The sequence below is a fragment of the Lissotriton vulgaris genome, chromosome 4_1, assembly GCF_964263255.1.
Source record: "Lissotriton vulgaris chromosome 4_1, aLisVul1.2, whole genome shotgun sequence".
Taxonomy (NCBI): Eukaryota; Metazoa; Chordata; class Amphibia; order Caudata; family Salamandridae; genus Lissotriton; species Lissotriton vulgaris.
In genome coordinates, this window is record NC_141691.1 from 132,248,821 (window position 1) to 132,261,078 (window position 12,258).

At 50.5% G+C, this 12,258-nt stretch overlaps 1 protein-coding gene across 1 annotated transcript in view; it reads left to right on the top strand.

The window, feature by feature from the left end:
* The window catches only part of LOC147718467 (cysteine-rich hydrophobic domain-containing protein 1-like), a 293,993-nt gene that overhangs the window by 200,164 nt on the left and 81,571 nt on the right, over positions 1-12,258 (top strand). The window contains exon 4 of the mRNA XM_086918388.1: positions 6,813-6,869. Coding sequence (XP_086774514.1) covers positions 6,813-6,869 — 57 coding nt within the window. The remainder of the gene's footprint in view (positions 1-6,812; positions 6,870-12,258) is intronic.

Here is a 12,258-nt window from a genome sequence, read left to right on the forward strand (position 1 = left end):
CCACCGATGCACCCACCACACAGCTCCACCGATGCAGCCACCACACAGCTCCACCGACACAGCTCCACCAATGCACCCACCACCCAGCTCCACCGATACACCCACCACACAGCTCCACCGACACAGCTCCACCGAGGCACCCACCACACAGCTCCACCGAGGCACCCACCACACAGCTCTACCATGCCCCCACCACACAGCTCCACCGATGCACCCACCACACAGCTCCACTGATGCACCCACCACACAGCTCCACTGACACAGCTCCACCGATGCACCCACCACACAGCTCCACCGATGCACCCACCACACAGCTCCACTGAGGCACCCACCACACAGCTCCACCGAGGCAACCACCACACAGCTCCACCGAGGCACCCACCACACAGCCCTACCGATGCACCCACCACACAGCTCCACCGATGCACCCACCACCCAGCTCCACCGATGCACCCACCACCCAGCTCCACCGATGCACCCACCACCCAGCTCCACCGATGCACCCACCACAGTGCTCCACCAACACAGCTCCACCGATGCAGCCACCACACAGCTCCACTGACACAGCTCCACCGATGCACCCACCACCCAGCTCCACCGATGCAGCCACCACACAGCTCCACCGATGCAGCCACCACACAGCTCCACTGACACAGCTCCACCGATGCACCCACCACCCAGCTCCACCAATGCACTCACCACACAGCTCCACCGACACAGCTCCACCGATGCACCCACCACAAAGCTCCACTGATGCACCCACCACACAGCTCCACCGATGCAGCCACAACACAGCTCCACCGACACAGCTTCACCGATGCATCCAGCTCCACCGATGAACACACCACACAGCTCCACCGATGCACCCACCACACAGCTCCTCCGATGCACCCACCACACAGCTCCACCAAGGCACCCACCATACAGCTCCACCAAGGCACCCTCCACACAGCTCCACAGATGCACCCACCACACAGCTCCACTGAGGCACCCACCACACAGCTCCACAGATGCACCCACCACACAGCTCCACAGATGCACCCACCACACAGCTCCACAGATGCGCCCACCACACTGCTCCACCGATGCACCCACCACCCAGCTCCACCGATGCACCCACCACCCAGCTCCGCTGATGCACCCACCACAGTGCTCCACCAACACAGCTCCACCGATGCAGCCACCACACAGCTCCACTGACACAGCTCCACCGATGCACCCACCACACAGCTCCACCGATGCAGCCACCACACAGCTCCACTGACACAGCTCCACCGATGCACCCAGCTCCACCAATGCACCCACCACACACCTCCACCGACACAGCTCCACCGATGCACCCACCACAAAGCTCCACTGATGCACCCACCACACAGCTCCACTGATGCAGCCACAACACAGCTCCACCGACACAGCTCCACCAATGCACCCAGCTCCACCGATGAACACAGCTCCACCGACACAGCTCCACCGATGCACCCACCACACAGCTCCTCCGATGCACCCACCACACAGCTCCACCAAGGCACCCACCATACAGCTCCACAGATGCACCCTCCACACAGCTCCACAGATGCACCCACCACACAGCTCCACCGAGGCACCCACCACACAGCTCCACAGATGCACCCACCACACAGCTCCACAGATGCGCCCACCACACAGCTCCACCGAAGCACCCACCACACAGCTCCACCGATGCACCCACCACACAGCTCCGCCGATGCACCCACCACACAACTCAGCCGAGGCACCCTCCACACAGCTCCACTGATGCACCCAACACACAGCTCTACCGATGCTCCAACTAAGCTCCACCAATGCACCCACCACACAGCTCCACGAATGCACCCACTAAGCTCCACCGATGCACACACCACTCAGCGCAACCACAGCATCACTCAGCGCAACCACAGCATCACTCAGCACCACCACAGCATCACTCAGCGCAACCACAGCATCACTCAGTGCAACCACAGCATCACTGGTTCAAATATGTTCTTTCAATGTTTCAAACTGTTTTCAAGCTTTCACGCTTTATTACAAATCACAAAAAGATTTAACATTTCACTTCTGTTCTTGGATTTTCGTCACAATAAAAAACACTGAACATAATCTTCACAAAAGTTATTTACACAAGTTTAAGCTATTGCCATTACAAATTAAATAAATTATTTAAGTATTAATTATTTAAAAAAATTAAAAGCCATTGTTATTTGTAATATCAATACATCTAAGTCACGTAAATACAAAACATGTTGCATTACAAATGGTATAGGTGTCACATTTGCGAAAGTTATAACTATTGGCATGGTAAATGACAAAGCTAATAATTTAGCTATTTTAAAAAATAACACATAAATAAAACAAATTTCATTTATAAGACCAATAGCTCAAACTTTCCTAATGCGAGCCCTATTGCATTTCCAATGCTTGTTTAAAAAAGGAGAACCGAATCGAGAGCCTGAGTAATCCAGTTCTGGTACGCATCATTTACCGAAACTGTCCTCATAAAAAGGAGAGCTGGTGAGAATATCCATCAGTGCCTTATTCATCTACAAGAAAAGTAATGTTTTCCTTACCTAACACACTTTTGCACAAATGCCCAACCGATGCTGTACCCAAAAGAACGCTCAATTGCAAGATGATCTCGTATACCTATCAAAAAGGAGTTGTGGAGGCCATGTAACAAGAAGAGGTTCTTAATAGAGCTACCAAGTCTTCTGGTTGAAAGTCCACTGGTAAACTTGTAAGCTTTCTTTTATCACTCCTACACATATTTTTGTTACCTCCTTGGTATGGGTTTCCCTAACCTTATGTTCAAACATACAAAAAATGATAGACTGACCTGACAATGTAACCATTGAATTGTAATGTTTATACAAATTCCACTCCATTTCCCATCAAAATGAAAACAAATATATGGAAGAAAGATCTGGCTAGATCAGGATGGTGAGCCATGGCAATAGAACATGCATTGATGTGGAACACTTTAATAGAATTAATGTCCTATCTCCGCTTGTCAAGTAGTCATTGCACTGGTTGAGCTTTGATTCCTTTTATTTGCTGATAGATACTATTTAAACATTGAGGTATTTTCTGTTAAGCAAATCTGTCACTCTCTCTGAGCCTTGGGATGAAAGCCTGTGAGTGGTATAGAACATAAGGTAGAAGCGAGACTTGAGGCTATGGTAGAAATATCAAGAAAGCATAAACATCAAGAACTGAGTGTAAACATGGCCTGGTGGAGTATGATTGGCCTACATCTCACTTGTCAACTAGAAAGTTCAGCATCAAGAATAGTGTCCGTTTTATCAAGAATGTGTCTATCTATTTTTTAAAGACCAGCTGAAGTCCTTGACTTAGACATGTCACTAGGGAATGTAGAAAATGCTAGTTTGCCCCGCATCAGCAACCAAACTGGAGGGTAGTGTGTGGATGGTTTGGATGAATTCCAGGTCGACTAGAATAAAGATGAAAATTTCCATTGCACTTTTGACACAACCATGATGATATAGAAGGTTTGGCCTAGGACCGAGTTGGCCTTGCCCTTCCTATTTGCATGGGAAAGAGAGTCACACTCCCAAGAGTGGGATAGTTGCTGGGGTTCAACTGAGGGAAGTGAGGAGAGAGGCCTCTAAATCTGCACTTACTTGGACAATGTTCCTCAATAGGTACACATACTTGGCATTACTATACTAATGCTTAAGACTGGCTTACCTATTTTGTATTCCCATGTACTTCAATGAATTGTTACAATTCATGAATGAGAAAAGCAAATGTTGACAAAAGATTGTTCAAAATAAAGTTTAAAAAAAAGGAATATGCTAAATTTCCATGATTCATCTCTTGTAGAGGTTAGCCGTGCAATTATATGAAACAGTCTGTCCTTCAATTAGGTCTATTAGTTGATATCTCCATAAGCTTCCTTCTAAATCTCCAAAGGAGATTCTTCAGTATGGTTGCTCTGTAACATGACAGAAGTAAATAAAATCTAATAAGCTGCTGTATATTAATCTGTAAGACAACATGCACCTGCCCTCTAAAAACATACTACCTTTCATTTGTGAAGAAGTTTGACACTTTCATGTATACGTTTAGTGCGTTGAAAGTAATCTCAAATCTTCACCCATTAATGTTTGAACTTCCTAAATGTACTTTAAAGCATTTAAGCCTCTGATAGGGCCAGCTAAGAAATAACTGAACAAGTTAATTCTGTCAAAATTTCAATAGAGAATGGTTAAACAATCATTGAAGCGTTAGAGTTGATTGGGTTACGACCTCAGTGAGTCTAGCTTAGACAAGTCTACTGTAAAAAGTCTTCTCTCTTTTTTCCTTTTGTCCTCACAAAAACCCATTTTGTGTGTAGTTATAATAATAAAAATAATATTTGCTTACTATAGTCAAGTCAAGTCAAGTCAGGAATTTATATAGCGCACTACATACCCAAAGGGTCTCAAGGCGCTTAGGGAGGGGAGGAGGAATTACTTGTCAAATATCCACGTTTTAAGTTGCTTTCTGAATGCTAGGTGGTTCTGGGTAAGGCGAAGGTAAGTGGGGAGTGAGTTCCATGTTTTAGCAGCCAGGTATGAGAAGGATCTGCCTCCCATGGTGGTCTTGTTGATGCGAGGTACAGTGGCGAGGGCTTGGCTGGAAGAACGTAGTTGGCGGGAGGGGGTGTAGAAGGACAGTCGTGAGTTGAGGCATTCTGGTCCGATGTCGTAGAGTGATTTGTGTGCGTGGGTTAGCAGTCGGAAAGTGATCCTCTTATTGACGGGTAGGCAGTGGAGGTCTTTCAAGTGGCCAGAGATGTGTTCGTTGCGCGGGATGTCTAATATGATCCTGGCTGAGGAGTTTTGGATTCGTTGGAGTTTCTTCTGGAGTTTAGCGGTAGTACCTGCGTAGAGGGTGTTTCCGTAGTCCAGTCGGCTCGTGACCAGAGCATGGGTGACTGTTTTTCTGGTTTCGGTGGGGATCCAGCGAAATGTTTTTTTGAGCATGCGGAGAATGTTGAAGCAGGATGAGGATACGGCGCTGACTTGTCTGTTCATTGAGAGTGAAGAGTCCAGGATGACGCCTAGGTTCCGTGCGTGGTCTGTCGGGATGGGTGCCTTTCCAAGGGCTTCCGGCCACCAAGAGTCGTCCCATGCAGAGGGGGATGTACCCAAGATGAGGACTTCTGTTTTATCTGAGTTCAGTTTCAAACGGCTGTGTTTCATCCAATCGGCTACTTCTTTCATTCCTTCGTGTAGGTTAGTTTTGGCGGTGCTAGGGTCATTGGTGAGTGATAGGATCAGTTGAGTGTCATCCGCGTAGGAGATGATGTTGAGGTTGTGTTGGCGTGCGATGGCCGCGAGGGGGCTCATGTATACGTTGAAGAGGGTGGGACTGAGTGAGGATCCTTGTGGTACGCCACAGATGACTTCAGTGGCCTCGGACTTGAATGGTGGAAGGCGGACTCTCTGGGTTCTTCGGGAGAGGAACGAGGTGATCCATTCAAGTGCTTTTCCTTGTATTCCGATGTTTCTGAGGCGTTGTAAAAGGGTGCTGTGGCAGACTGTGTCGAAGGCTGCAGAGAGGTCGAGGAGGATGAGGGCGACTGTGTCTCCATTGTCCAGTAGAGTTCGAATGTCGTCTGTTGCTGCGATGAGGGCGGTCTCAGTGCTGTGTTTTGCTCGGAAGCCAGATTGTGAGGAGTCGAGGGATTTGTTGGCTTCGAGGAAAGCGGCGAGCTGGTTGTTGACAGCTTTCTCGATTACTTTGGCCGGGAATGGAAGGAGCGAGATGGGGCGGTAATTTTTGAGTTCGGTGGGGTCCGCTGTGGGTTTTTTCAGAAGGGCGGTGAGTTCAGCGTGTTTCCAGCTTTCCGGGAAGGTGGCGGAGTTGAAGGAGCAGTTGATGACATCTCGGAGGTGCGGTGCTATGACGGAGTCTGCTTTGTTGAAGATGTGGTGAGGACATGGGTCTGTGGGGGATCCTGAGTGGATGGAGTTCATCAGGCGGGTGGTGTCCTCAGTGGAGATTGGGTTCCAGTCGTTGAGGGTGTTCAAGGGGGGAGAATGTTCAGCATATGGGTGGGTGGGTTGGTCTCCGGGTTGGTTGTCGAAGCTGTTGTGGATGTCTGCAATTTTGTTGTGGAAGAATGAGGCTAGGGAGTCGCAGAGGGCTTGAGAGGGGGTGATGTCGTTGGAGTTGGCTGAGGGATTGGTAAATTCCTTGACGATGTTGAAAAGTTCCTTGCTGTTGTGGGCGTTGTTGTCAAGTCGATCCTTGAATGCTGTTTTCTTGGCCTTTCGGATTAGTTGGTGGTGTGTGCGGGTGGCGTTTTTGAAGGCGTCCTTGGTGCTAGTGGTTGGGTCTTTTTTCCAGGCCTTTTCAAGGGAGCGGCAGAGTTTCTTGGACTTCTTAAGATCATTGTTGAACCATGAGGCCTTCTTGCTGCCAGGTTTGTTTTGACGTTTTTTCAGTGGTGCTAAGGTGTCGGCGGTGTTGGATAACCATAGGGTGAAGTTGGCGGCGGCTTGGTCTGGGTTAGAAGAGTGGGCTGGGGTGTTTAGAAGGAGCGATGAGGAGATCTGGTCGATGGTGATTTTGATAGTGCTTCATTTATGCCTTGGCTAATCAGGCTGTGATTTGCACCTTTGACCTACCACTTACTTCATTTGCCAGCATCAATACTTTAACTCACTGAGCTCTGAGACTGACTTGCTGAACTGTCTGGCTACACATGTATCTTTATATCCATCTGTTACATGAGTAACTTATAACACATGCTTTAAATAAAACTTGAATCTTTTTTTTCTTTTTTTCAGACTAGAAAATCAATTCAAAAGTTATTAGAATGGGAAAATCACAGATTGTACCACAAGGTAAGTTTGTGTTAAAGAGAAGGTGAGGGGATGGAACAATTAAGAGACATATCACACTTGATCACTGTTCACATATGTTCAAAGTTTGATGCAATGAATAGTTGAATCATTGTAACTGATATTAATGTCAAATATTTTAGTATAACAACTGACACCTCTATTAACAGTTTAATTAGTATTACAATGGACTGGTTGATTATGGATCCTGTGCCCAGCAGGTATCGCGCTACAGCACAGAGACAAAACATTGGTGTTAGTTGTGGGCAAACAGAAAACATCCACTTGCAAGGTTGTGCAGCCAGGCAGGGTGTTCTAACTTTGCACAAAATGAAGTAACTCTGCCCCAAATGAAGTAACTCTGCCCCATTGGCCCGTTTCGAGGCAAACTTCCTCATAGACTGGAAATTTGTGGTGGCATTTCAACAACTGTTCAAGTGGAGGTATACGTTTGTTCAGGGTAGGAGAGGTAACTGTGTGAGTTATGCACAGACTTTGTATGTTGTGGGATAGTCAAGGACTGCTCAGGTTTGGAGAGGGGTAAGATGAGGGTAGCTCAGTTCTTTGGAGGGTTGTAGAATGGGGTCAGCAGCTTGGGTTTCTTGTTCCTGGGCGGAAAACGGGCTGTAGTTGCCAAGCATGAGCCACTCTGGTGTGGGGTGGGAGGCCAAGGTGCCACAGAAACCAGAGATACAGCAAGCACTGGAAGAAGATGGGGGACTGCTACTGACTAGCACATCTCTGTGGTTCATTGGGAATGGTTTTGCAGCGTGAATGTTTTTTGGATCCACATACTTTGCATTATTGCAGTTGTTTCCCCCCTTTTTGTGGGCTTCACTATTGATCATTTGTCCCCCTCCTTACAATACGTCGGACGCACTTCCACCTCTCTGTGTGGTCGCCATCTTCAGTTACTTTTCTCTTATGTTGGGTCTGGGAGTACAGTTGGAAACCCTGAACCCATAAAAGAGCCAAAGATGATGTTTTCGGCAAAGGATCACAGGTAAAGGTTAGAAAATTAGTATAGGACAACAGAATGGACAACTGACGTCAAGGAAATTTAGTTAACACTGAAGAAAACCACAGTCTCAGGAGTTTTTTGACAGGAAGACATCAACCACGTGGGTTGGAGAATGAATATCGTGGATGGAGTATACCTAGTTTAATGTGAATGTTATGGGCTTGTATAGCGCGCAGCTGCCCCAGCCAAGGGGCGTCCCGGCGCTTACTGAAAGAGAAGTGGACAGAAGAGGGATCAGGAGAAAGGAAGGGAGATGAGTGTTCGAGGCATGTGGGCTGCTGAATTCATATCTGTGCATAGATCGCCGCCTAGTGTTGGGTCCGGATGATTGCACATTGTTGTCCTGGAAGAGTCTTCGAAGTATCACGAGATAGGTGGCTCCTCCCCTGGACTACAGTGCGCATGGGCATCGCCTCCATCCCCAGATTGTTTTTTTCCGCCATTGGGTTCGGATGTGTGTCGGTTCCCTCTGTCGGAACCAATAGTTGTTAACTCTCTTAACTCGAGACCAAAAGGTCTTTAGGCTTGGCGCCGGTATCGTTTTCGTTCGGGTCTTACTGTTTCTTCAGCTCCGAACTCTTGCTTCCCTTCCGCGTGCTGTCGGCGCGGACGGGCCTACACGACGCTCCAGACATGGAACGGACTCCGTTTAAACGGTGCCCGGTGTGCAACTCGAAATACTCGCACCTCGACGTGCACCCAGTGTGCAACACTTGTCTGTCGCCGGACCATGACGAGGCCCGGTATGGCCTGCTCCAGGTTCCGGTGTAAAAAGACCCTCAAGATTCGTCGCGCTGCGAGACTTCAGGCCCAGATGTCTGCGCCCCCGCCGGACGACATCTTCGAAGAAGACGTTGGAGACGACAATGTCCAACAGGTTTCGGACTCTAGTCCTGCGTCCGAGGGGGATGCCTACGACGCAGGAGACGAGGAGTTTGACGAAGCCGGCGACGAGGTAGGGGACGACGATGGGGCCATTGCCACCGTGGGGGATAGCTCGGAGGAAGAGCATCCCCGGACTGACTCAGGGGTCGACCCCCTTCCTGCGGCCCAGGTCGAGGGATCGCCTTCGGGCCTTACCCAAGACCTTGTTCTTAGTCCAGCAGCCCCGCCTTCGGGCCCGGCCACGGACATTTTGGAGGTGCCACTCACGTTTCCAAAAACGAAAGTGAAGCCTTCGGGATCTGCAACTCCGGTTTCAAAACTGAAAGTGAAAGCTGTACAGAAGGCTCTGGAGGCGTCAAAGTCTAAGAAATCCAAAATGGCCGGCATGGAGAGTCACGCCAAGATGGCCGACCCGAGGGCCTCCGGGTCGATGGCGAAGTCGACCGACGCGGCTGCGTCGGCGCCGAAGATGGTCGCGGTCGATGACCCGAAGAAGCGTCAAGGCGATCCCAAGGCTCTGGCTTCGCCGGCTCCGGCCGTCGGGGCCAAGGACGGTGCAGCGTCGGCTCCGAAGACGGGGCCTCTCGCCGACACCACTCCCAAGACGGGGAAATCGCCCGAGCCGGTCAATCCCTCTCCAGCCCTATCGAAGAAGGTCGAGGAGTCCCTGCAGCGGATTCGGAAGGTCGCTGTGCTTCCCGAACAGGAAGAGGGGGTGTCGAAGCCCGCACTGAAGCCGTCAAAGGCGCAAACGCCTATCCGCTTCACCCTGCCGCCGAAGTCGGCGCCGAAGGCTTTCGCTTCGAAGCATGGGGCAGGCGTGCCCTCGAAGGAGGTGTTGACGCCCAAAGCGTCTCCAGTGGTGTCTAAGCCTCGGCTCCAGCCACTTGCGGAGGAAGAGCGCCGTGAGGTCATCATCGACGCCAATACCGGGAAACTGTCCCTCCTCAAAAGGAAAATCACCACGGAGCCGGTGTTGGAACATTTTCGCATTCCTCTCAAAAACAAGAAGGACTCTGCGGGTACTTCAGCACCTATGGAGCCGGCGTCTCCAAGAGACCTGCCGCGTTCACCAACTCCTTCTACCGCGGGTGATGGTGACGAGGAGGAGGTAGAGTACAACTATCCAGCGTACTCGGATCCGGAGGAGGAACATGAACCTTGGACTGCCGGAGGCGACCCCGAGGACCCGCAGTCGGGTCAAGAACCGCAGCTCTTTGCGGCGAAAACTTCGCCGACGGAGGACTCTGCGGCCTTCAACGCTTTGATCGAGAGAGCTGCAGCTAACCATGATGTCGAGCTGCACTCCGATCCTGTGGATGTGGACTTTTTATTTGACACTTTCTCAGTGGCTGAAAAGTCAATCAAGACTCTGCCAATGCTCAAAGGAGTGCTCAAGCACGCGCAGGAGGTCTTCAAGGAGCCCACTCGGGCACGTGTCATCAATCCACGCATTGATAAGAAATATAAGGCAGCGCCCTCGGATCCAACATATATCAAGGGACACTTGCCACTGGACTCTTTGGTGGTATCCAACGCTCGCAAGAGGGCGAACTCACAGACAACTGGTGACGCTCCTCCCCCTGACAAAGAGTTGAAAATATTTGAGGCCTCAGGGGAATTGCTGCACAGGCAGCTAACATTTGGCGCATCTCAAACACGCAGGCCCTACTTGCACGCTACGATAGGGCTCATTACGACACCCTAGAAGCACTGCTCCAGCACTTGCCTGACCAGTACAAGGAGGCAGGGGAAATGTTAATTCAAGAGGGAAAGCTCATTACAAACGCTTCCATCAAATGTGCGCTAGATGTGGCTGATACAGCCTCCAGGGCAATCAACACCAGTGTGTTGCTCAGAAGACATGCATGGCTTAGGATCTCAGGGTTTAAACCTGATATACAAACAACCATCCTGAACCAGACGGTTAATCCTGACCATTTGTTTGGACCCGAGGTTGATGCGACGCTTGAAAAAATGAAAAAAAGATACAGACACTGCTAAGTCTATGGGGGCCCTCCAGTCTCAGCAGTTTCGGGGTGGTTCCTTTCGCCGCTCCAATACCAGAGGCACCTCAAGGGGTCAGGCATCGCAATCCACCCAGTACTACAAGAGCAATACCCAATCTTCATACACCAACAAGGGTAGAGGTGGCTACAGAGGCAACAATGTCAAGGGCAGGGGACGTGGAAACAACAGCTCCAGGTCCACCGCCGCCAACAAGCAGTGACGTCTTGTCACTGCCCCCCGACCACATGACACCGGTCGGGGGGAGACTCCAGCAGTTCCTGCCCGTGTGGAGATCCATCACCACGGACAGGTGGGTCAAATCTCTTGTCCAGTACGGTTACTGTCTGGAACTTACTTCCACTCCACCAAACATACCTCCAAGAAGCCGTCCTATGTCCGGCGAGCACTTGCACTTGTTGCAGCAGGAAGTTCAGGTCATGCTGCAAAAAGGAGCAATAGAGCTCGTCCCACTACAAGAAAGGGGAACAGGGGTTTACTCTCTGTACTTTCTAATCCCCAAGAAGGACGGATCCCTACGGCCATCCTGGACCTCAGGCCCCTCAACTGGTACATTCTCTCGGAACATTTCCATATGCTCACGTTGCAGCAGGTACTCCCTCTGCTTCAACAGGGGGACTTCCTGGCTACGTTGGATCTAAAAGATGCATACTTTCATATCCCCTTGCATCCTTCCCACAGGAAGTATCTCAGATTCACAATTCAAGACCAGCACTACCAGTTCAGGGTTCTGCCGTTCGGGGTCACCACAGCGCCAAGGGTCTTTGCGAAGTGCCTGGCGACTGTGGCGGCGCATCTACGGCGCCAGAACGTCCACGTCTACCCTTACCTGGACGACTGGCTCATTCAGGCAAAAACAGAGCAGCAGTGCGCCGACCACGTGTCCCGCACCATTCATCTCCTGCACGATCTGGGATTCTCTCTGAACTACCCGAAATCCCATCTCCAGCCCGCCCATGTACGACAGTATCTGGGCGCGACAATAAACACTCTGGCAGCCACTGCGCAGCCAAATTCAGTGAGAATCGCCAGTATCCAAACGCTGATCCAACGATTCAGACCTGTTCATGCAGTTGATAGGCATGATGGCCTCCTGCATCTCCATCGTCCCGCACGCGAGACTACATATGCGTCCGCTTCAGGAGTGCCTAGCACGTCAGTGGACTCAGGCTCAGGGGCAACTGACAGACCTAGTGTTGGTGAGCGGTCGGGCATACAACTCTCTGCATTGGTGGAATCCACAAAACCTTTGCAAGGGCCGACCGTTCCAAGAGCCTGTGCCACAGATTATCCTGACGACGGACGCTTCTCTCCAGGGATGGGGAGCGCATGTACTCCACTACACGGTGCAGGGACTATGGACACTACGGCAAAGGAAGATGCACATCAATGTGTTGGAACTGATGGCAATCTTCATGGCCTTGAAGGCGTTCAAAGTACATCTGTGCAACAAAGTCG